Source organism: Miniopterus natalensis, chromosome 3, assembly GCF_054644295.1.
Source record: "Miniopterus natalensis isolate mMinNat1 chromosome 3, mMinNat1.hap1, whole genome shotgun sequence".
In the NCBI taxonomy this organism is placed as follows: domain Eukaryota; kingdom Metazoa; phylum Chordata; class Mammalia; order Chiroptera; family Miniopteridae; genus Miniopterus; species Miniopterus natalensis.
The window spans coordinates 1,368,597-1,394,723 of NC_142083.1; the positions used below are offsets into that span (position 1 = coordinate 1,368,597).

Sequence of the window (26,127 nt, forward strand, 5' to 3'; positions counted from 1 at the left end):
GATCTTTCCTGGCCTGCCTCCGGGTTCTGGGTGTCTCCTGTTTGCCCTGTGCAGACCTGCCTCACCTCTGTCCACCCTGCCTTCTAGCCGGGCTTGTGCAGCGGGAAGCACTGAGCACTGGCAAGGCTGTGTTGATTCTCCAACTCCCTGCTGCCCAGTCTTGTCCTGCTGGCTCCCTGCACCTATCAGGCCTGAGGGCAGCAGCTTCAGGAGGCTGCACTACCTCTTGCCTCAGCCCACAGGGTGCTGACTCCTGCTGGGGTCCCGATTGCTGCATTGTCTGGGTCCTTCGGCCTCGGTTCTGCTCGCCCTTGCCGGCTGGGTGTTTCCTGCAGCACTAGCGCCCTCTTTCACGAAAACTTTTTGGTGAGGTCTTTCTCGTTCCTTCCCTCTTGTAGTCTTTTTTCCCTTGCCTGGCACTGTGGCTGCCATAAAACAGGAATGGAAACATCTGAACAAATAAGGAGACAAGATCTTCCAGAGGATGGACACTTGAACGACACTGAAGTCAGTATAGTTACTTTAATAATATCCTGATTTTTATGTCACTCTTTTCAAAACGTAAACTTAGCCCTTGTTTCCTTTACTTTTGTTTCTTCCTGTTAGAAGTAAACGTTGGTTTGCTTCATTCAGTCTCTCTCTTTAAAAGGCATTTTAGTGTTGCTCCATTGTCATCTTCTGTAGCAGCAAGTCTTTAAGCAGGTATGTGCTACATGTGAAACGGGAGAGGCTTCAGTGGTCCCTGGGTTGGAGGACAATGGAGGGAACGTGTATCCAGGTGTTGGCTTACCTGTCTTTCTCAGGGTGTCTAGAAAGTCACTCAGTAAAGTGCTCAGTAAAGTCAAAGGTTGAACATTTAAACAGTGACTTAAGAAGGAATTTTAACTCAGAGAAAAATATTCTAGAGTAAGTAGGGTCAAAAATAGTTTCTGTATCCTGTCTATATTAAGGAAAGAATACACCTGCCCCATGAGAGGGTTTATTTGGGGAAGAATCTTCCAGTGACATGAACTTTGACACAAAACTCTCTATTACTACCCTAAAAAATACCACTGAAAGTAATCTCTATAGCAGATCGAGAACATTTCTAATTTTTAGAGTAGAGGTGTGTGTTTACTCTAGAGGGGTGGCTGTGTGTGTGTGTGTGTGTGTGTGCGCGCGAGCGCCTGCCTGTGTCTGTCGTCTGCTTGGGCTGCCATAACAAAATACCATAGGCTGGGTGCCTTAACAATAAATTAATTTTCTCGCAGTCCTAGAGGCTGGCATTCTGAGATCAGGGTGCCAGCTTGGTCGGGGTCTGGTGAGGGCTATTCCTGGCTTGCAGGTGGCCACCACTGTGTCCTCACATGGCCTTTCCTGGTTGCGTACATTTGGAGAGAGATCTCTCTCTCTCCCCCTCTTCCTAAGAGAGTACCTGTCCTATTGGTTTAGGGCCCTACTTTTATGACCTCATTTAACCTTAATTACCTCCTAAAAGCCCTCTCTACAAATACATTAAAGTTGGTGGTTAGAACTCCAACATAAGGATGGGGGGGGGGGGGCACAGTTCAGTTCATAGGGTGTACGTGTGTATATATAAAACATGAGTAGTGGAGGAAATTGTGGCATATTTAACTTGAAGAAAGAGAGCCATGCCTGCTTAGACTGTGAGAACCTAGTACTGAAGCTCATTGCTGAACCGTCTCCCTGAAGGTGCTGTTAGAGGGGAGGTGTAGCGCCCTCTCTTGTAGATGATCAGCTGCACCCTTTCCCCAGACCTGTCTTCACTTCCCATTCTTCTGGATGTCTTGTGTTCGGCACCGTTTACCTGAGTACAGACTGAATCTCTAAGCTGCTGAGTTAGCTTTTGTACCACAAGGCTGTCCTTCCGTGTGGCACTCTCGCTCACCCAGCGCGACTCTGGGCCTGCCCTCCAGAGCCTGTCGTCCTCTCCCCCTCCCCACAGTCGCCTGTTCCACTGGGGCTGTTGGTTCTTAGCCGACTGCTTTATCTCTGTTAGTCTTCACTTCAGGCTTTGCTTTCTCTGAGAACTGTTTCATTTCCTGGCTTCAGTTACCATTTCTAAAGCCAGCAATTTGCATCTCTCTGTCTACTTCTGATCTTTATCCTGAAATTTATTTAGCCATTCAGCAGTTTTTTATTCAGAGCCAGCTGTGTGCCTGGTGCAGAGGATACAAGGGTAGTCTTTGCCCTCAAGTTGCTGATGGTGCAAAAGGCGATTTAAAATACAGTGTGGCAGACGTGTGGACGAGGTTCTATGGGGCAGATGAGTCGGGCGGGAGTGCGTGGACTTGAAGGGGAAACGAGAGGGCGAATAGCTCCACTGGACGGCCGAACCTACAGGGCGGGCCACAGTAGGTTTACAGTTGTTCATAGGGAAATAATACACTAATTAATAAATAATGATACAGGAATAAGCTCTATGTTTCCTGTACTGAGAACTGTAAACCTACTTTGGCCCACCCTGTATATTAAAGCACCTATGGTTTTGAAACATTTATGTTCAGGCAACAGGAAAGGTTCAGTGTGACTGAAGCCTTAGGGACCTCAGGAGAAGAGTGACTGATGAGGCTACGTTTAAGGTGCTGGGTCACCCCAAAGGCCATTCTCAAGGCTAGACTAATCTTCTACTGCAAACCAGCTCCCTGTCCCATTTCCAGACCTGAGATGTCCTCTCCACCTGCCTCAACAGCGGGATCAGTCATCTCTATTCAAAACACTCTTTCATGCATCCTTAATTACTGCATTATTTCAAAGCTGTATTAAATGTCCCCCTTCCTACTTTAAAAAAAATTAATTTCTGAAACCCCTTATTTTACCCTGTTGCTGACGGTAAGCAAAAGAGGACAGTGACAGTGATATTTTATTTCCTACAGGATAAGTTACTTTTAGGCCAGCATTTTAAAACATAGTTATTTTTGTAAACACAAAAATACGAAGCCCACTTCCTCCCATTAAAAAAACAGCATTTCAGGATTAAGAGTAATCTGTAGCGAAGATTTAGTGCATTAACTTTGAGTTTTTATTCTGAACATTACATGTGTTACACTGAATGAGCTTCTCAGAGGGACAAGTCCCCCCCCCCCCCACACACAGTCCTATGTTCCTTATCACAGTTCTGACCTGTTAATTTAGCCTGACCACTTGCTTTCATGGGAGGCCATATGAATACAGACTCCAGAAACAGTCTGTGTTGCAGTCCTGGTTCCACCTACTAGTCTCAGCAAGGTTCCTTCCTCAGTTCTCTAAGCCTCATGGTGACTTTACCTGAAAAGTGGGGGGAGTGCTAGTCCCTACTTCCCAGGGTTGAGGTAAGAACTGGCTAATTCATGTCGCCCGTGCCTGGCGTGAGTGAGCACGTGTACATGCTGGCTGTTAAACGTCGTGCACCCTGAAGACCTCTTGCTCACCCCCTGTGCTCTTGCTGATGTGCCCTGGCTCACCTCGCATGCCTTTACCCCGAAGGCTCTCCTCCAGCCCCTCCCTGCTGCCTGCTGTTCCAAGTTCCACCCCCTGCCTTTTCTTTTTTTCTAACTGTTCTAGTTCAAGTTGACCTCTGAATTCCTTCCTTTAGGACCTTTTATACCATTTTAGAAATCAGTCATGTTTTGTCTTTTATGGTATTTCTTTTAAATTTTACATAAAGTTCACTTTTTTGTTGTATAGTTCTTTGAGTTTTGACAAATGCTTAGAGTTGTGGAATTACCATCGCAATCAAGATACAAAACAATTTCATCAGCCCCCTCCCCAAAAAGCATATCTTGGTATTTCTATTTCTACATATATATCTTGGTATTACATTCTGTTTCTATATATATAATTTAGGTCCTTAAACCTAGAATCTATTTTACACTAATTTGTCTTCATTAGGAATGCCCTAGCCTAGTATGAGTATATAATGAATAGATGCTTGAATGTTTAAATTGTATAAAATAAAGCCCAAAAGCATGGTAAATTTGAACATGAGAAGCTACTAATTGAATTTAGTTTTTCTTGATCTTTCAATTTATTTGGGTGAAAATTTCCAAATGAAAATTATTCCTGTATAATTTGTTAAAGTGATTTTGGAGGCTTGCTGGGACTTAAGAAAAACCATTTTTAATTTGTCTTTGGAATATAAAGGGCTTATTTCTTTCTGTTTTTATTATTAAATATACTTATGATTTCTATTGTTTTCCAGTCCTATTAACTTAAATTTTAATGTGAAACAAAGTTTTGTGTCTTGCCCCTCCTTAACTACATTAGGCTGTTACGATGTTATGATTTTTAAATGTATTTCCTGAGTTTTTCCTTTTTTTCTTGAATATATGTAAGATATTAAGCAAGTGAATTAAAAATGAATTAGTTACAAAATGTGAAATGCAAAACTGTGCTGTTTTTTCAACTTTATTTTCCTGTTGGCCAATTTTGCTCTCTTCCTGGGTTTTTTTTATTGATCATCTCAAAACTCAGGTCAATGCAAGTAAGAGAACTTGTGCTTGGTCAGGGCGGGGCCGATGGGGATGAGGGGTGCTGCATGGTTGCCTGTCTTCACTCTGGGACTCTAGGGAGTATGGATTCTTTTTCAGAAAGGGCACCATGTTTGAGATTTGCACCCCATTTGGTAGACTTGACTTCCTGATGAAGTGAATTGAATGTAACCATGTGTGTCTTTTCTCCCTTCCCCAACAGCTTCCATGCCTATGGCTGTTCTAAATTTGGGCCAAATATATCCATTTCAGAGAGGCTTTTTCTGTAAAGACAACAGCATCCAGTATCCGTACCATGACAGTACCGTCACGTCCACTATGCTCACCGTAGTGGGGCTTGGTTTACCCATTTTCTCTGTAAGTAAATTACTCAGTAGGTAGGTAGCGATGGGTGTGTTGTGCTGGAGGTTGGATGGAGTGATGGCGTTGGGGTGGGGTAAGTCCACAGCTCGGTCTCCCCCAGTGTGGATGTGCTGAATGGCCTGAGAAGTGTGCCCACTGTTTCAATCAGGGGCAGTTTCTGCAGGTAAAAGGGGATGCTGCCCAAAACAAGTGGAGGTCATCGTGAAGAATCATGGGATGATTGTTTAGAACAGAAGGGCTCCCTGAAGTCATCAGGACCAGCTCCTTTCAGTGTATAAGCGAAGACACTAGCTCAAGCCCAGTGAGCTACTTCATGTTGGTAAATAATATGATAAAGCTAAGAGTGTGCTTGTTTTCTCATATTATTAAGGGGAAATTGAGGCCATAATGAAGGAGATAGACTTATTAAATTTGAGAAAACACAGCAGAAAGGCTGTAAATATGTATGCAAAATAAAATCCTCAGATACATCTAAACTGCGTGTCTGTGTTTAAATTGTGCTGTCCTTGAGATAGCTCATCCGTGTGTGGGATAATGCTGGGTTTCATTATTTTAGATCCCTGGAAGATTTCCTTCTAGGTTAAATTTCACCGGTAGGTTGAGGGGTTGTGCTTGCTTCCTGAACCTCGCCTGCATCTCTTTATGTGACTTGGACATAGATGAGAGGAGCTGAGCAGAGACTTGCTCCTGAGGCCCTGAGAGCACAGCAGGTCATGCAGTGTTTCTCCTCTGACCACCTGTCTTTTGTCAGTTGTCTTCTCTAGAGAGTTGACTTAAAATTTTTGTCTCAGCCAACTCAGCAGCCTTATGTCCACAGCAGGGTAGGCTGGCTTTTTTCCCCCTATTTTCCCCCCAAATTGCTTGCAAATAATAACCTACTTCCCAGCTTGTCAGGTGTACAAAACAGCTGTCACACACAGAGCTGGCAGGTATGAATGATCTCAAAAAGAGCGTATCATTGGACATAGAAATTATACTTTAAGCACTTTATCCTGTGAAATAATCATTCATGCAGAGATTACTTACAGGAATGTCCACTACAGAGAGTTCAGCTGTCGGGGACTGTTTATGATTCACCCCAGTGATGAAATATTATGATACCCATTTTATAACTTTTGCTGATACTTACCTGGAAACCTTTGTAATGTGTAATATATTAAGTGGGGATGGAAGGGAGAAAGGTAGTAAAATGGTTCTAGCTGGTGGTGCGGTTTTTAGTAAAGGAGATTATTTTCACTTTTTCTTACATTTTCTTCATGTCCTCCCTTGAACATGTACTGTGTTTCAAATAAGGAAGTCTATTTTAAAATTAAGAACCTACTAGCAATTTTCCTATTTTCATCTTGATAAATGTGAAGTTTAACTGTCTTAACTATATTTATTACCCATCTTCATGTAGTTGTTCCGGAAGCTAACTATTCTACGTGTGGGTTCAGTTCTGTCTTCAAGAATGTGCCAAAAGAGAAGATTCCAATAGTGATCTTTTAAAAATGCACAGTAAATAAAAATCAAAACTTCACTCCTTTCTCTGGGGCTCCGCAGCCTGTGTGTCTGACTCAGTTCTTTCAGGAGTGGTGGGTTGTTGGTGGACTTGAGAAGCCCTACAGGTAAACACAGCACTTCCTGAGGGCAGATGGTTGTCTTTTATGTTGTGATATACTGTAATCCAGTTCTGATGCTTACCCCTGGAGTTAGTCGGACTCCGCAGGTTCATGGGCACAGTCTCAGTGAGACTGCCCTCACTTTAAATGTTTTTATTGATTTCAGAGGGAGGAAGGGAGCATGAGAGAGAGAGAAACATCAATGATGAGAGAGTCATTGATCGGCTGCCTCCAGCATGTCACCTGCTAGGGATTGAGCCTGCAACCCAGGCATGTGCCCTGACCAGGAATCGAAACCTGATCCCCTGGATCATAAGTCGGTACTCAACCCCTGAGCCATGCCAGCCTGGCATCTGTTCAGTATTTTTATAAACCTAAAACTGCCTTAAAAAATCAAGTGTATTGCCTGCCCACATTGGCTCAGTGGTTGAGCATTGACCTGTGATCCAGGAGTTCGAGGTTCAATTCCTGGTCAGGGCACATGCCCAGGTTGAGGGCTCCATCCCCAGCAGGGGGCGTGCAGGAGGAAGCCAGTCAATGCTCTCATCATTGATGTTTCTATGTCTCTCTCCCCCTCCCTTCCTCTCTCTGAAATCAATAAAGATATATTTTTTAGAAAAATCAAGTGTATTAATTTTTTAAAAATTAAAAAATTGCTCACAAAATCTGGTGAAATGTCATTGCTGTTTGATTAAATCCCATTAGTGAAGGTTGCTACAAATGATCATTCTCACAGTTAGTGAGTGTTTATACATTCATTGCTAGGAATTGTATTACCTGATAAGATATAAAAAGTAAAGTTCCAGGGCTATGATTCATGTGATTTATTTATATGCAAACTCAATTTAACTTGAGATTATTGGTTCTTAACAAAGGTAAGGAGCGCAAAGTTGGTTGACAGTTTAATAAATAGAATGAACGGTGAATTTAAAAGATAATCAGACTTAAATTCTGGAAACACAATAGTACTTTCAAATTCAGTGCCAGTTTCCAGTTTTTATAATGAAAAACTACAAACAAGGAGCTGAAATCTGTGGCACTTACAGTCCTGTAAGAGAACGTATGTCTGGGTATATGCAGTGCACCTTGTGTAAGGAAGGGACCATCACTGTTTAAGCTTTGTTATGCAGTGGACCTGTAATACATTGGATACTTTTTGGCTCTGAAAAATAATAGGTTGAACTTAGAAGCATCTTTTAATAGTTAAGATTTTATCTAAATACAGGTTCATAGTTCATTGTCCAAAATGCTTGGAGCCACAAAGTTTTGGAATTTTGAAAGGTTCTGTGGTTTTTTAATACACCTTGTGTAATGCCCTCAGGAGAGTCTAGGATCTCACAGTGAAGACATTAATATTTATACATCAAATATGATAGAGTAAGTGGGGCAAACAGAGGCAGGGGTGTTCCTTCATTTGTTCATGGCCAGTGTTGCCGTTCAATGAGTTCAGGTTGGGTTTTGGCACCAAATGTTATGAAAGAACTAGGATTTTGAGGGCTTTGGGTCTTAGAATAGGGGATTATGGGCCTTTGAGTGAGAGCTGATTAAAGTTATTTAATTTCTTATTCATGTTATGTGGTTACTTGAAACAATATTTGAAAATCTCAGGCTTAGTCTCTGCTGAGGAGCAGGACCTGTGGTTAGAATGGTGAGCATGGAACAGCTTCTGTGAATCACGTACTGTGATTGGAGGGCAGGGCTGGTGACATCAGCCATGGAAATAAACACACCCGTGCAGGCCAGTGGCCATTGACACACCTTACTCAGTGGTCCTGATGTGTGTGTAAAAATAGCGTCCCGGACAGAGGCCACTCAGAGACACCCTGTCTTCTAGCTGCCATAGCTTGTGCTCTATCTCTGGCTCTGGAAAATCGCTGTCTTCTAACATAGCCCAAGTCATTTGGGCTCCATCTTTTTAAAATAAGAATTTTAAAAAGCTCTCTACCATTTCTGTCAGTTATCTTTACACTTCCATATTCAAAACAAGAATGAGAAGGTCTTAAAAACCAGGTTTTATAATGAAAACAAACCTGGTTTGGCCTAAGCACAGTTTGCTTGCTGCCTGACTGTGAACCTGTCTTTAGCGTGACAAGAAGTGGGGTTCTGTGTTACTGTAGAAAGAAAACTGTTTACATCTGTGTTTGGATGTGGCTCGTCCGCACTGGTGCAGAGCACAGTGTCAGAGCAGCGGCTCTCAGAGGCAGTTCGCTCCCCATTGCTGCCCCGTGGTCCCCGGGGTGGGAGCAACAGATGACTTCCCACCAGCTGTCTTGGCTCAGAGGGCTGGGTGGGGCTGGGAGATCCAGTTGGGGATCTTGTTATATTTGGGGGCTGTAAGCAGAGGTCGTGAACAGGGCAGGAAGAGTGGGGAGCATGGCCTGTGGTTCAGTGATTTTTCTCAGTAGAGAACTGGGGAATTTTGGGGTGTAGTGCACAATAGTGTGTTTAGTTAAATATGCAGGTGTGTTCAGAGTCTTGCACTGGGTGTTAGCCTATTAGGTTAACATACCTAAAAGTATCCTTTTAGAAGATACCAGAACTTGAGAGAGAAAAAAAAGATTTCTTCAAATTAATTTCTCTGTAACTTGTTTAATTTTAGCAGCAGACAACCTTTTTCTGGTGTGGAGACTCATGTTCTGTGGCCCAGTCAGGAAATCTTTGGGCAAAGAGAGGGAAAGAGCAACTGGCTGGGAAAGGCACTTGCTTGTTTACTATGGAGTTTCCTTACTCTATGAAAATACTATAAACTGGGTGGCCATCGTTTGGCGTAGGATTTTACACTTATGGTAAATGGAGGGCTGTGCTTTGTGATTTATTGCCTAGTGTGTGAAGTGGGACTGTTACAGATTTTTCTCTTGTCGAGACACCTGGGAGGTGGGTAGGTATTTCTCTCTGACCTGCCGAGAGGCTGAGTTGGGATGCTAGCCCACCAGGTGGCCTCGCTCTGTTAGAGTCCATGTTCCCTTTGACACCCTCCTTGTCTTCGGGGCGGCGGGGTCTCTGTGGGAGGGGGCGAGTCCTGCGGGCCGTGCGTCGTGGTGACTGAACCTGGTGCAGCCCGGCGGAGGAAGGGCGGGGGAGACGGCGGTGCGGTGGCAGCGCAGAGCTCACTCGAGAGTCCTGTCCGGGCTGACTGCGGGAAGAGCTTCTGAACCCCGAGCAAGACTCCTCAAGCTTGAAAATTTGAATGAGACTCTGTTTTTAGTTCTACTGAAATTCAGCATGACTTTGTATAAGTCAATCTGTTCACGTGTGTTTCTCTAACCGTAAGAAGGATGCTTTCAGTTCACAGGCAGCCGGGAGAGGAGCGTTGGCTTCCTTGGTGCAGACACCACACCTGTCTCAAGTCTGCCCTGTTCATAAGCAGAGGCGGCTGACTTCGCTCCCACTGCAGCAACCCCTTTGGTGTTGGACTTTGGAGAAAGGCACTCCGATTGTTCGCCTGAGCCAGAGTGAAACGCTTTGCCTGTGTCTCCTTCCTTGATCTCCTCGTGGTCTATGGCTCACCTAGGGCTTCAGTATCTTTCTGTGGATCTGAAATCAGCTCTGGAAGGCCTGGTTGCTTCCTGTACTTGCTGTGGTTTAGTAGCCTCCTTGGGAGTCTTTCAAGAATATGCTGATCCTCGCCAATATAATAGAAATTCTCTTTTCTACTTTAAAGGTCCTGTCCTGTGTCTGTCTCAGCCATTTATTTACCTCCCATCGTTACATCCCAGTTGATGTGACTCCCAGTAACCTCTATGCGCCAGAATCTGAATTTTAAGCATTCTGTTCTTTATTCTCCGTCTTTATGGAAACAGTTCCTGTTAATAACCAACAACTTTCATCTTATTTGGTCTATTAGCAGCAATTTAAAAACATTAAAACATTTTTTTATGAAATTTTAGACCCACACAGAAGTTGCAGAAGGAGTTCAGAGTTCCTTTGTACCCTGCGCCCAGGTTTCCCCAACAATATTATCTCACAACTAGGGTAAAATTATCAGTCTTTTTTGCGTGTGTATAATTCTATGAAATCCATCACATGAATAGATTTGTGTAACCATTGCCACAGTCAGGGTTCAGATCTGTCTGAAAAACTCCTTCATGCCCTCTCTCTAGTCACCCCCCCCCAAACCTAACCCTTGTCAGCCATTGACCTCTCTATCACTGTAATTTGTCAGATATGTTATATAAATGGGTATATACAGTATATATCCTTTGTAATTGGCTTTTTAAATACTCAGTTATGCCCTTGAGATCTATGCACTTCATTGCATGTATCAGTAGGTTGCTATTTTTTTATTGTCGAGTAGTATTTTACTATATGGATAGATCATATTTGATCCATTTCTCTATTGAGGAACCTTTTGGTTACTTTCAGTTTTTTACTATACCAGTGAAGCTTATAGAATGTGTCTGCAGGTTTGGGGGTGAATGTAAATTTTCATTTTTCTAGGGCATATATCCAGCAGCGAGATGGCTGGGTCTTTTGGTAACTGTATGTTGAAATTTGTAAGAAACTGCAAACTTTTCCAGAGTGGCTGCACTGCTTTGCTTTCTCAGCAGCAGTGTAAAGGGTCTGGTGGTTCTGCATCTTCCCGGCACTAGTGTATTCACTTGGTTCCTAATGGTGTGCCGTGTTGTCTCGATGGGGCTGTGACCTGCTTTTCTCCCGTGGTTGCTGATCCTGCTCACTGTCCGTGCAGCTGCTTTGGTGAGGTGATGGTCAGGTCTTTTTCTTACCTTCTAATTATTATTTTTAACTGTGGAGTTTAGAAAGATCTTCACATGTTCTAGACACATGAAGTGTTTTGTTGAATGTGTGAATTGCAAGTATATTTTTTCCTGCCTGTAGCTTGTCTTTTCATTCTCTTAAAAGTGTCTTTTGAGAGCATAGTATTTAATTGTGATGCATCAAGTTTTTGGTGTGTTTTTTAAATAGATGAGAAGTTTTTGCTCAGGAGAGTTGTCATTTGCCCCAGTTCCAACACCTAGTGAATAACAGGTGGGGTTTAGAAACAGGGACGAGCAAGTTCGTTGATATTTTTCTCTCATAGATTGTACTTTTGTTATATCTGAGTTTTTTGCCTAATCCTATCACAGAGACTTTTTTCTGTTTTCTTATAAAAGTTTATAGCTGTTTGTGTTACACTTATCTTTGTGTTAAGTTTTATATAAAGTGTGAGGTTCAGGTTGAGGTGTGTGCATGTGTGCACGCGTGTGTGTGTGTGTGTGTGTGTGTGTGTGTGTGTAGGGATGACCAGTTGTTCCAACATCATTTGCTGCAGAGCTCTCCTTTCTGGTGAATTGTGGGTCCTCCTCTCTGGTTCTGTGTCTGTCCGTCCTGCGCTGCCACACCGTCCTGATTACTGTAGCTGTATGTTGGGTGGTAACATGTATATTGAGTAGCTTAGAATCGAGTGGGGTAAAAATAAACTATAGCTACACTTTTCACAAAATTCAGGGCATGTGACTCCAACTTTCTTCTTTTTCGAAACCCTCTAGCTCCCTTGCTCTTGCACATACATTTTAGAATCAGTGTCTGCCTGCAGTCTGCCTGGAATTTCTAGAGGTTGCATCGAAGTTGTACGCCAGGTTGGGGAGAATGGACACCTTCACCTTGGTAACACTCTATCTGTGTCTCTCTCTGGGTCTGTGGCTTCTCTCTCAGTGTCCTGTAGTTTTCAGCTTACAAATCCTGTATGGATATGTGAGGTTTATCCCTAAGGATGTCAGTGTTTTGAATAATTATAGATGGTATTGTGCTTGTAATGCTGGTTTCCAGTTGTTTACAGCTGCTGTATAGATAAACAGTCACCAGAGTATCATGGTCATGCATGAGCAGAAGGGAAAGAAGTGAGGCATTGCACGCGCTGTTTACTGTCTTATTAGTAGGATTGTACTTCAGGGACTCACTGGCATCTTTGACAACTGTGTTTTCAGAATTGCCTCTTTCCTACTTGGAATTTCCCCCCCGGTAAACAGGGAGATGTTCAGATGCCTTAACAGAGAAGGTGCTCTGAGCACACACCTCACTTAGCTGTTTAGCTGAGGGTACCGGCAGGGGGCAAAAATAATAATAAGCCCCTTATTCCACAAGGAGGACCGGACCGTGGATTCTTAAGGTTTTTAGGCCTCACCTGCACCCCCTTCTCACTCAGGCGTCAGGAGAGGAGTGTGGTCCCTGAGATAATTCACCAGTGGGCATCACCCTCTCTGGTCAGTGGGGTCTTCGTCCTCCACTGAGGTATGGAACCTACCCTCTCAGCAGTTCTCCGGGTGCCTGGCGTGTGTGTCAGAATTCTCGGCTTCCTGCTGCTGCTGTGGCCGTGAACCAGCGTGTCCCCTAGTGGTCTGCTGCTGTGGACTCTGGAGTTCATGCCACTCTCTTGGGCATCTGATAGGTTTCACAGCCACATAATGGAATCTGTCTTGCAGTAAAAAGGAACATTCTCAATCTGTGCCCCACCTTGGATGAACCTGTGACATTGTCTTGTTGGGGGCATTTGTATAGTTGTCACTGTCAGAGGCGTTCCTTTCACATGTCAAAGAGTTTTAACATCGGTTGCTTGGGTTTACTGGACAGCCCATCACCAGTCTTTCTGCTTAAGACCCTCGTTAGTGTGTGTTGTGCGTTTAAGGTGCAGTGTGTTTGTGCAAGAGGAAGCTGGAGAAGGTGCTGAGTGACCAAGTTCTGTTTTCCGATGTCGGGTCGTGGGTGGAGAAGGGCACTTGTGTGTTTGTGGAAGGGATGACTTTCCTTGTCACATGCCCTCTTCTGCTTTATTATAATCATGCACTGGTAGAGATGAAGACTAGTTATCTGTGGGTGAGGAAGGGTTTACTGTGTCGTGGATCTGATCTTAACGGGCTCCTGTGACTAGCCCTGTGGCGGATGGAAAAGCAGAATGTGGGGTGTGAAGCGAGCAGCCCCTCTGGAGAGCAGCTGGGCAGTTTCTCAGGAGTTAAGCATGTGACCCAGTTACTCCACGCCTAGGTCTCTGCATGAGGAATGAAATAGATGTTCGCGCTACACTTGTACATGAATGTTTAGTGTCATTAGTCACAGTAGACAAACTGGAAACAAACCAAACGTCCATTAACTGTGAATGGGTAAACCTAATGTAGGCAGCACATACGTGCAGCAGGATACTTTTCAGCAGTAAAAAGGAGCGAGACGCATGCCTCAACACGAACCTCAAAACATGCTGAGTGATAGCCACTTCCGAAACACCACACTGTGATTTCTAGGAAATCTTTACCAAGGGCAAATCTACATCTACACGGGGACCAAACAGGTGGGTGACTGCCGGGAGTTGGTGGCAGTGATTGACTGCCAGTGGGCTCCCGGGATCGGCAGATGGAAACTATTCTAAACTGGATTGTGGTGGTGGCTGCACAACCCCACACATTCACCAAAATAATGGAATTATGCACTTAGAATGGGTGAATTTTATGGTCTGTAGATCACACCTCAGTAACGTTTTTAAAAAGGGGAATGAAAGTGAATTTTGTCAACTGAAGTATTAAGAGAAACATTGTCTGAGAAATGTAGTCGTTGGCAGGTGATCTTTTACAGATAGGTGCACTCTTCCGGGGAAAGCAGCACATGGAACCCTTCACTTTGCCTTCAGCTCTGGTCGAGGTGGCATCAGAGTATCTTTCCTTATGTGTTTGCATTTCTCCTGCCCTGTGCACTGTGGCTCGTGGACTCGGTTGGTACAAAGTAGCCTTCGTGGAGCAGTTTGTCAGAGGCCTTATAATTCCTCATAGATATACTTCTGAGGAAATGATTAGGGGCAAAAGTAGATTTTCCTTTTACCTTTCCATCCGGCACAATTCTTTTACCTCTGTGGCTTCAGGGGTTCTTGTGTCCCCAGATCTATGTCTGCGTACCAGACCTTCTGCTGAGGTTTTGACTGAGACCACGTCAGGCCCCCCAGCTCTGCCCCCTGAGCCCCCCAGCTCTCTGTGCTTCGATTTACTCCCTGCTGTAACTGTTCTGTGCACTACTCAACCTCATATTCCTGGTCGCATCCAGCAGACTTCCTCGCACCATGGGTTCACTCAGCATTTGTCCACTTGAATATTTCTGTTTTAAAAAATGGAGTCATTATACTTGTATGTGATTTTATTTTGTTTCCCCCATCCTAAAAAAATAATCCACAAACATTTTTCTAAATCTAAGAATATTTTTTAACATAGTTTTTGTGGTCAAAGGAAAAAAACCTAACTATGTATGCCTGCTAAAAACATTTTTCAGTACATTTGGGCCTTATAAATACAGTGTTTTTTTTTAGAATAAGAACATAAAACCTAGTAAGTTTCAGACACTAGTCATATGTGGATTTAATTTTTGTACTAGGTATCTTTTCTTACTCCAAAAGAAATGAATGCTCTTTGAAAAATTAAAGCAATTCAGAAATATGCAACGTAGACACTGAAGGTTTCATACTAGTTATGGAGTTCTTGCAGGTGAAACAAGTTATAGAAGTGATGGTGCTTTGTAAACAGAATAAATTTGCTCATGGGGCAGGGTGTGGTTTACCCGTGGGGTAGATGTGGTTTGCCCATGGGGCAGGTGTGGTGTGGTCAGAGGTTGAGCATCAGGCAGGTGGCTCTGTGTGTCCACCTGCACAGTGTGTGCTGGTATGTGGGACAGGTCTGTGCTGCCACCGGAGTGTGTGTGCGCAGGGTGTGGGCACCCCCCTTCCCTGAGTGCAGACAGTGAGTAGTATGTAGGGTCAATTAGCAAAGTCAGCTCTAGCTGAACTTTTCTTAAAGTGCAACACTCCTAGAAGTACGGCTGTGGGAACCTTGCAAGCATCTTAAAGGCTTCTGCTGAGTTCTCCACTCTTGGCAAATTGGCTTGCACAGAGAAACGTTGGCTTTGGGGAAGGTCATGAAAGAAATAGGAATGTGCTTCTCCTTTTCGTCTGGCCCTTTTGCACTGGACAGATGTGATATTTGTAGGAACTACACCCAGGCAGAGTGACAGAGGCTTGGTCTTTAGGGGTAATGGGGTTCATGAGAACTGCGAGTGGTCACCACTCAGTGCTTCATGGGAAGACTGCGAGAACATAAAGTGTCAGCTTAGCAGTTACGGGTTATGGCGGTGCTTGGTTTTCAGTTCAGACTCCTTTCACAGCAGCTGTAATCTCACTGTAGACAGTCCCAAACCAGTGTGTGGAGCTTTCTTTAGCTACTCTGGTGGCTTAGCCAGGGACCAGGACCTGTCTAAGTGTGGTAGTGATAGAGACACATGGGAATGACAAAAGGCTGTTTCCCTTTGGAAGTAAAGTCGGTGACAAACTGGTTTGAAAATAGTGCTGAGAGCCCTGTGATGAAATGACAAGAGCACAAGGAGGGATTTTCCCCTAAAATCCGCTCAGTGTGCTTCCCCAGGACCACAGGGAAGAATTCGCTCCTGGTTAGACTGGTTAACGGAGGACTCGGCAGCCTTGCTTCCTGTAGAGACAAGCCCTTGACCCTAAGCTGCCACATCTCTACCTTCTGCGCACGCATTGCTGCTCCTCTCCCTTTACATGTGCTCTGGTTTGTTTCCATGGCAAATGCATTTTAAACAGCCTCTGGGATAATTGTTGCCATTAATCAGTTGATGTTTCCTTTTTAATGACATGTTCATTTATTCCCTTTGCTAGCTGGATTGCCTTTTGCAATTCTTACTTCAAGGCACACCCCCTTCCAGCGAGGACTATTCTGTAATGATGTGTCCATCAAGTACCCTTACAAAGAAGACACCATCCCCTATGCCTTATTAGGTGGAATAATCATTCCATTCAGTATTATCGTCGTAAGTTCAATCCGCTTTTTCCACATTTTTCACTTTTGGTCAGTGGGCTTGATTTTTATGTTAATTTGTTAATGATTGAATGCATAACCCTGTAAACAATGTTGTTGCTTTTAACCTTTAATTGAAGGTGTTACTTGATCCAGGTAATTGCATTTATTTTAGGTGGGGCCAGAAGAAAAACAATGTATAATTAGAAGAACTTACTGAACACATGTATGCCACTGTGATTTTTAGAGCTCTAATTTGCTACTGTTTTAGTAATCTTGGAAAGATGAATGTTAATATCAATGTTTCTACTTTTACGCATAGGTTAGATAGTATTTTATAATTTATTGAATCTGTGTAATGTACCCACTTTCTAGTGACTGAGTTCTGGAAAAGAAAATCTGCTAACTAATGTTGGGACTTCATTTAACCCATGTTCACTTCAAAGAATTTTTAGGTAATGCCAGAAATGGGAGAGAAAAACCAAAGTTCTGTGTATAATTAGTAGTGACAATGGAAGAATTTTTATCAGCACTGAGCACAGTACTACCGGTTCTCTTCTAGGCGACCAGGTGGGAGTGCTCAGAGAATGGCTTCAGGAGACCGCAAGTGCCTGGACTAGAGGGTTCCTTTCTGTGATCTCTTGACCCAGGGATGCTATGATTTAGATTAGTTTTATTTTTCATAACTTGTAACTTTAGAAACAAGATTTATCTTAGTTAAGAGCAGAAACTGTGGTCCCACCCAGGAGACAGGCCAACAAGATCATAGCATTATATTTTGGGAGTTAATTAAAAATAGAAGACATTTCTTAATTTTGAAATTTAATGTCTTATTCAGGAATGACCACAGGTCCTTATTAGCACTAAGAGTTACTCAGCTCATGATTTGTGATGCGTAGTTAATAAAAGAAAACCTCTGCTGTACAGATGTTGGTTCCATGAGACTGAGCTCCTTGGAGGCAGGGCCGGTGCCTGTTCCCCTTGGTGTCCTTGCGCCAGCCCTGGAGCCTGCCACGTCCTGGGCACGGGGTGAAGCCCGGTAGTTAAACAGTAACCTCGGTGACCCTCCTACAGCGTGGGGTGACATTTTAAGGAACAGTTCTTTGAACTGAGTTTTTACTATTAAAGGAAGAAAGCCAAGCCCCTGATCTCCCACTAAAGAGGGAGTAAGAGGAGGGACTTGTTTTTTTTTTAAGTACAGGTTTCTGGGAGATCACTATTTACATACAGAAATTTAGTTGCAAATAGTAGCTGATTTCAGGCAAGACTCAAGCACTTAGACACAAGGGCTCCGACAAGACAGCAGCTGCACCTGTGCTTCAGTTTCAGCTTCCTTGGCCCTCACTCAAGGAGCGGGTGCTCTACAAGCTCAGCTGCAGGGGTCGCTACAGACAGGCGGGCAGTGCTGCAGGACAGGGTGTAGCCGCCCGCCACACCCACCGGGTGCACGGCCCTCAGTGGCACTCCCTACTTCTGTCAGTAACGTGTGACTTTGTTCCAGCATCACCTGTGAGAATGTTACCTTTACATTTAACATAAGAGCGGGTAACTTGTGTGTAGGTTCCCTTAAAACGAACAGACTGTTTAAAGGTTCTAAGAAGTACTACTTTCACATTAACCGTATCAACAAAGACAAACGCTGCTCTGGGTCAGTGGATTTATGTGCTAATTTAAAATAATTTCAGTTTATTCATTAACTCAGCCTCTCCCAGGCAGCACTTGGTTGGATGTGTGCATGTTTATTTACTGGAAGGTAAATCATTTCTTTAAAGAAAACCCTTAGGACTATGATTCCGACTTCATACCAGGCTTTTGATGTGGATTGCAAAGGATCCACAAACATATGAGTGATTGAGGGGCCTGGTAGAGAGCAGGATTCATGCAGTTTCTCAGAGGCCCAGGGAGAACTTCAGTAAAGAGGAGATGGTCATCGAAGTCCAGTATTGCTAAAGTTAAGGCAAACGAGGGTTGATAAAAATAGTTCTATCTGATGAGACTACTTTGATTTTTGAAAGATTTAGTAGAATACAGGGAATGAGGTAGAGATATTAGGAAGGGGTGGAAACAGGCCAGTGATTCTAGATTATTACTTCGGGAAGGTGGGCCCTGAGCAGAAGACAGGACAGTCTACAGACAGTCTAGAATGTATAAGTCATATAGCAGGTGGTGACAGGATACTGTGGTTCTAGGTTTCAGATGGTCGAATCACAATGATTTAGATAATTATCAGCTTTGATCTTCAAAGTATTCTCTTTACCCCTCAAACATTATCTTTAGTTCTTTAATAATTTGTTCTGTCTTTAGAATCTGAGTGTCTAATGAATGACAGTCATCCCAGCTCTAAGATTAGGCCACAGACTAGGGGTAACTCAAGTGTGGACGTCACCAGAGGCTAAGAATGGACATAAGTGGCTCAAAAGGCAAGAAACATACTAAAATGAAGCAAAAATATGGCTGCCATGTGTAGGTCAAACACACAGACACATCCCTGCATTAATTTAGAAGAATTACTTAGAAGGTTTCTCTTGTCTGTTTCTATCAGTAGAGATGGAGCACATGATAGGAAACAATGTCAGCTGACCTGGCCTTGGCCAGCTTTTGTCCCCTGCCCTCCCCAGTACGCAGGGTTGAGTTTCAGTGTGTGCTACTTCTGTAAATCAGCGTTTAACCTGCGCCCAGTGCTCTGCATGCTCGTCAGCTGATCTGTCTCCAGTGGCAAGATCCAGGGTCCTAATACTGACCATTACGACCAGGAAGACTCAGATACCAAACACTTGTTTCTAGAAAGTAGTCAATTGCTTACGCACTGACGGACAGCCCAGATACGGACATTTCAGCTGCTTGAGTGGGGTTGATAATATACTTGGTGCATATTTTACATGATCAGAGATCAACTGCACAGTGAACAGGAGAGAGAGTCTTTCTTGCTGCTGGTCTATAAGGCTGGTGCTGGGACAGCTTAGTGGCCGGAGGAGCCGGTGTAGACGTCAGCGCAAGGCCACCCTCGGGGTCAGGGAGAGCCCTCAGCAACACTGCGCAGGCGCGTGGCCGGCCTCCCCGGGACCTGTTCTCAGAGGGTGGATGGTCACTCGCACGAGCACCGTGACGAGGACTCTGTCTATGGGGCTGGATGGGTTTAAACTGAGGGTGTTCATCTTTTCCTCAGAGGCAGCACCTTCAGGTAAAATTATTCACCACCCACTCTGTTCTAGGTCGCTGGTGGTTCTTTCTAGTCAACAATGAAGACTCAGCCTGGCTTTTGTAGAATTCATAGTCTAGTTGTCAGAGTTACAATATTCTAACTGTGGAGTTTTAGGAGCCGTTGAGCCAGAGGAAGGAATTTTGGTGTCAGGTTCTTGGATTCTTTTCACGAGGCAGCAGGCAGCGTTTATTTCTCCTGTGGTGAGGCTCTCCCTGAAGACAGCGAATCCCGCTAAAGGGAGCGTTTGAACAATTTTATATAAAAAGCAGTGAAGTTAGTATAGGTCTTAAGCGAAACTGTGACTTACATCCCCACCTCAGCATAAAGCAGCAAGCGGACTGTTTTCCTGTTTAAACAGTGTTTATTTTGGTCTCAGGCAGCTAGAGTGTGGCTTATTTTATTAGCAAGTGTAATTTTTATAATACTGCCATTCAGTGTTTCTTAAAGTTCTCAGGGTATTAGTCTGTGAACTTGTAAAGTATTTGGAAACCTTTTTATGCCTCTGAACTCATTACACTGTTGCAAGCGCATTCACATGCTGAGCTAGACCTGAGAGGCTTTGCCTCCAGTTCTGCAGGAGTCAGTGAGAAGAGAGGAGAGTCACTTGAACGGTTTTCTTGGAGGAGAGCATCAGTGCGTTTGCTCTTTCAGTAGGACGAGGTAAGGCAGCCTAGCCTGCAGGTCCCCTGGAGAGGCCGCTGGAGGCCCCGTCAGCCCCCTCTGCCCCCTGTTACCCACTGGCTTCAGGGTTAGATCCCTGCTGTATATTGAGTTTTTACTCCTTGAAACTCTCTTCCCCATTTTGTTAGGATGGATGTTTTGATTCTAAGGAGTGTCTGATAAAAATGAAGAGTGTCAGAGACTTACAGAGGGGATATTCTAACTGGGGAAGTGTGTGTTCTTTGAATAAACCATGTTTTTGTCCACAATACATCACTGCCTACTTATTAAAACTCAGTTTATTTCAGTGCAAGAAAAGAAACAAGGTTGTGTTTTAGGTGGACCGAAGTTACACTGGCTTGGCCATTGCTCTGTAAGCAGTATCCACAATCAATCTGACACCCTTTTTGGGGTTAGGTGTCCTAAGTGGACTCTCCATTTGCAAAGGAAAAAAAGGGGCGGTGGTTTTTAAAATGATTTTATTATGATTTACCATTTTCTTTTCTATTTTTAATTTTGTTTAAAGTGCCTGGTTCTAACGTACTGTTTTCTGTTTCTTTTTCAGATGGTTATGGGAGAAACCCTGTCTGTGTACTGTAACCTGTTGCACTCGAATTCCTTTATCAGGAATAACTATGTAGCCACTATTTACAAAGCTGTCGGGACCTTTTTATTTGGTGCAGCTGCTAGTCAGTCCCTGACTGACATCGCCAAGTACTCGATAGGCAGACTGCGGCCGCACTTTTTGGACGTCTGTGACCCAGACTGGTCAAAAATCAACTGCAGCGACGGCTACATAGAGAACTATGTCTGCCGGGGGAACGTACAGAAAGTGAAGGAGGGCAGGTGCGTGTCTGTTTAGTGCCTGATCCAGCCCGAGAGCTCTGGGAATCCGTTTCAGTGGCTGGAAGGCGGGCTGTCCATTCGCTTGGGGCAGCTCGAGTCCTCACAGAGGGAGCTGAGAGCGTCTCTGGTCTGTTTGCTGTGCTCCTTCCCTCTTTACCCCGTCCCCTGTGTAAAAGCATTTTAATGCGACTGTTTTCCTCTCCGATATAATACTGTAAAATGAACCTCATAGGTCATTAATAGTCCAGAGTCAGCAAATGCTTTTAGGTGCCAGGGAGTAAATATTTTGGGCTTTGCAGGCTGTAGCGTCCATCTGACAACTATCCAACTCCGCGGCCATAGCAGGAAGCAGCAGCCACAGACGGTCTCAGGGCGAATGGATGGCTGTGTTCCAGAAAGACTTTATTTACATAAACATTGGCTGCCTTGGGGGTACTGTGTGCTGACTTCTGATCTAGACAGCCCTGTGTGACGCTCTGCTAGATCTCTTAGTGTCCTTAGAGTAGACCTTTTCTAAGGTAACTTTGATAAGGTCTCGACAGCTTGGGGTCTTCATGTCGCCGCCTTATTCCACCTTTGCTGGGCTGCTTTCTGCATCTGGAGCTCTGTTAGGGACAAGACAGCTGGGAAGGGGCCGTCTCTTCCTCAAATTCTGACCCCCATTGTGTGACATTCTATTTTCTCACACTGCTTTTGTCACTTTTACTCATGTATGGTTCTGTCTTTATTTTTAATCTTCACCCGAGGATATTTTTTTCATTGCTTTTCAGAGAGAGTGGGAGGGAGGGAGGAACATCGATGTGAGAGAGACACATTGATGGGTTTCCTCCTGCTCCAGTGCCAACCCGGGCCGGGGATAGAGCCTGCAGCTGAGATATGTGCCCTTGGCCAGAATCGAACCCGGTACCCTTTAGTGTGCGGGCTGATGCTCTAACCACTGAGCCGAACCAGCTAAGGCGTGGTTCTGTATATTTGTGCTGCTCAGAGTTTGTTGAGCTCAAATGATTTTCACCATTTGAGTCTCAGTTCTGTACTTTTCTATCAAGTACCACATCCTTGTCTAGTATCTTTCCTGCATCACCCAGCAGAAAACAGACAGGAAAACTGATGTTTGCTCCTGAGCCAAGGAGTTCAAGGTCAGTGCAGTCGGTGATGAGGTTCCCCTAAGGTTTAGGTGCATAAATCTTAGCTCAGATTTTTCTTATGAGAGTGTATCTTGAGAGGTTTTTCTTTCTTACACAAGCCATTTGGACAAAACAGGAAACAATGTAATTTATGTTAAATGGTGTGAAAGGAATTACGTGTTTTTGTGCGTGGTACGCTCTCTTCCCGGTGAATCTGAATTAGCCACATGCGCCGTTTCTCTGAATGTACTTTTGACGTCAGTACACTGAGGTTTTTACCCATCACCCTTAAAGTTTTCACACCAGCCCAGGAGCCGTTGTCCACTCCCAGGCCTGTGTCCAGTCAGGAAAGCAGCCTCTTCACGGGCAGCGTGACCACCTGGGTCACTCAGACCCCAGGGCTGTATGTTAGAATAAGCACAGTTCTCAGTGAGACCTGTCAGTGAGCTTTAGGTTCTAAGCCAGGAGAAAGGAAAGTCAAACACACAAGTGACATTTTAAGACGACTTGTATCTTCCTAGAAACGTGACTCCTTCACGTGTCCAGAAGGAGCTGGTCGTTGCCGGCTCAGGGCTGTGGTGGTAGATTAAGGTCATCTGTTCCCTTTCTCCTGATCCTAGTCAGATACCAAACTTGCAGAGAGATTGCAGTCTAGATGTCTTCTGGAGTTCGTTAGGGTTACAGTGTAATCTGCTTTTTCAGTTTGCCTATCTCCTCTGCCTGTCCATTTTTAATGATAAAATTACAATGCTTGACCCTGGGAGAAGGGAACACAATCCTGGAATGAGTCAGTCTGTTGACTGTAGATGAGTCAGAGTAACGTGTTGGGAGGAGAGCGCCTCCTACAGTTTTGGGTTTTGGTCTTGATTTTCCCTGTTCTCTTATTTTCTTTGCGGCCCACCTCCATGCACACACTCTCATGCTTTGACATCGCTGACGTTGAAGCACCTCCCTGGGCTTTGTTTGTGGTGGCCGCTGGGTTCTAAACATAGAAATGAGAACATGATGGACCATGATGTGTATTGTCCTACCTGTAATACCCAGAGAGCTCCTGCTTGTTGTTTTGTTTTTAATATATCTTTATTGATTTCAGAGAGAGGAAAGGAGAGGGGGAGAGAGATAGAAACATCAGTGATGAGAGAGTCATTGGTCGAGCCCGCAAGCCCGGCATGTGCCCTGACGGGGAATCGAACCCCGATCGCCTGGATCCCAGGTCGATGCTCAACCGCTGAGCCAGTGGGAACAGCATGACTCTCAGGTTTGGGAGAATATCTTTCTAATGAGCCCGGGTGGTTGAGACCTGCAGCTTCCTTCCCAGGCCAGGTTTCTCTTTAGAGACTAGACCAGTGGCTCACAAACATCAGTGGTTAATAGAACCACCGGAGAACTTGTTAAAACAGACTCTGGGCTTCGTCCCTGAGTGTTTGATTCAGAAGGTGTGGGATGGGGCCTGAGAACTTGCGTCTGTAACAAGTTCTTAGCTGCTGCTGACCTCAGGACTGCACTTTGAGAACCACCTGGATGACAGGAACGCAGCCTTGTGAGACATGTGCCCGCTCAGGCTATGCAGCTGCTGGGGACCCTGGTGGGCAGGCTGCACACAGACAGCTGGTGTGTCTGTGATAGTACAGTATAGAAACTGTGGCACCTTTACGAGACTCACTCTTTTCTTTTTTCTGGCTTTTACTTAAGTTACATCTGTTTCAGCTAAACTGTATTCCTGAGCAGTTCCGAGTGGCTGACCGACCTCTGGCTGCATGCGTCAGATACTCGACACTAAGTTACTTCTGTTTGCCTAACGCAGCTTTGTATCGTTTGTTAGATGTTTAATTGTAGTACGTTTGGTCGAACGTACGAAATAATTTTCCTTTTTAAAAAATTTATTTCTGGTTTATTCTTCCAGTATTTAAACATTTTAAAAAAAATTATAGTTACTCTTTTCTCTTTTTTAACTGCAGCTCACATTAGGTGAGTAAACCTGGAGTTGGAGGGAGTGTCCAACAGTGAAAACCCACTCTGACTAGTCTGACAGCTGAGGTGCTAGTACCTGGTAGAACCTGCTCTGTCCATGGAGAGAATGGCTTCCTCTTTGTTCTCACTGTAGACGGTGCTGGCTGCGCCTGGGCCTCCCAAAAGGCTCCCCTGCTCAGGCTCTGCTGTGTTTCTCGTGCGTGTCAGCAACCAGACAGCCTCCCTCAGTTACAGAGCTCTGTGGATACCGCGTGTGGAATGAGGGAGACGATTTGAAGGGACATAGTTCTCAATATATTTAAAACTATGTGACTTCAAGGCACCTCTGTCCTCGTCCTGTGCTGAGTGTCAGTACCTGATACCAGGTTGTCACTGTGGCTGCTTCCTGACCCCTCACCACCCTGTCTCTTCCTGCCCCCAAGAGTCTCACACTTTAGCTTCATGGGAATCCCAGGAGGATTTGTTAAAATACAAATTGCTGGGCCTGACCCCTGAGTTTGTGATTCAGTGTGTCTGGGCTGGGCCCAAGAATTCGTGTTCCTAAACAGTCCCAGATGGTCTGGCTGCTGATCTGAGAACTGCAGCGGCAGCTGGTCCATTGGGTTCCTGGATCCAGCTAGTGCTCACTGCTCCTCAGCTGCCTCCTGCACGCCCCCTGCTGGGGATCGAGCCCACAGCCTGGGCGTGTGTCCTGACTGGGAATCGAACTGGCGACCTCTTGGTTCATGGGTTGATGCCCAACCACTGAGCAACACTGGCCGTTTATATACTTCCTTCCCTCATGTTGCCCTGTGTGAGCTGTGACTCCTGCTCCTGGATGCCTCACCTGGTACAGGGATATCAGTGCCCAGTTTTAATACAAGTGCCAAACAGAAGCACATAATCTGGGGGGGAATCTAAGGCAAGACGTGTACCCATGAAAATGCTAAACTATTGCTGTCTTAAGTCCTTAGAATTTATTTTTTAAAGTGTAGTCCACTTCTGAATGTCCCAGACCCTGCCAGTGGGAAATCAGCATAAATCATGGTCACATAAGCTCACATGTAATGAAGTCAGGTCCCTCATGTGGGTTGCGGCGAGTCAGGAGCTACTTGAGAAAGGCCTGGAGGCTGTTCCAGTGACTCATCACCCGTCCTCAAAGTCTCACTATGGTGACACTGTGATCGGACCTCAGACCCCCATTGCTCTTCAATGTCCCCCTCCTAACCCCCACCCCCCGACTTCCAAAGGGGAGGCAGGGAGCTGTGTGCACTGGGGAATGGGGGTGACGTCCAGGCTGTTGGGCCTGTGGGGAGAATGAACCTCTCTCTCTCTTCCAGGCTGTCCTTCTACTCAGGCCACTCCTCCTTCTCCATGTACTGCATGCTGTTCGTGGCGGTGAGTACAGTGTGTGCCGATGGCGGGTCTTGTGTTTGCTCCCTGCAGCCACATGAAGCCCACGTGCTTACCTGGGCCTGGCCTCCCGGGCAGCCACCTCCCACGCACTCGTCAGCTGAACTGTCACCTGGCCCCACTGCTATGCAGTGAAGTTGAATAGCAAGCGGACGTGTGTCTGCAAAGCTAGTTGCAGCCTCTGTAAAGTACTCTGTCCTTCATTCAGAGGCGGCAGGCGGGTGACGGGGAGCCTCTCCTTTTGAAGGCTTTCCTGCCGGTGGTGGAGCCAGCAGGTCTGCAGCCTGGTGCTTGTGCGTGCTGTGCCCTTCCTCTCAGATGCGTTTCCTGGAGCATGTACACAGCCTCTGACGTGCCAGCACCTCCCCGACCTGAAATACCAGGCCTGGTGACCGCTGCTGCTTAGCACCTACCCGCCAGCCCCAGGTGGAGCCCTGCCTCATGTGCTCCCCATGGGGGCCACTTCTTTCCTGGGGGCAGCGGGTGAGTTGTTTTAATTGTGGGACCTGCAGGCAGCTGCTGCTGCTCCTCTTTGAGCAGGTTTTGTTTCCCACTCTCTGAAACATTTCCCAGACAGCTTTTAAGGGACTAGTAGGGCTTCAGCCTGGGGGGAGCCGGGTGCTGTTCGGGAGCCTGACTTCCTGCCAGTCCTGCTCCAGCCCTGTGTGCCCACCCTGAGGGCAGCAGGGCAGGGGCACAGTCGAGACTTAGAGGAGC

General features: G+C 45.2%; 1 protein-coding gene across 2 annotated transcripts in view; it reads left to right on the forward strand.

Annotated features, from left to right (window-relative positions):
* The window catches only part of PLPP1 (phospholipid phosphatase 1), a 50,191-nt gene that overhangs the window by 20,785 nt on the left and 3,279 nt on the right, over positions 1-26,127 (forward strand). Inside the window, exons 2-4 of one of the 2 annotated variants that reach the window (XM_087815251.1) lie at positions 4,672-4,826; positions 20,643-20,923; positions 25,338-25,395. In XM_087815251.1, the coding sequence (XP_087671377.1) occupies positions 4,672-4,826; positions 20,643-20,923; positions 25,338-25,395 (494 nt within the window). Of the gene's footprint in view, positions 1-4,671; positions 4,827-16,076; positions 16,229-20,642; positions 20,924-25,337; positions 25,396-26,127 lie in introns of both variants that reach the window. The other variant, XM_087815252.1, reaches the window with a different exon arrangement.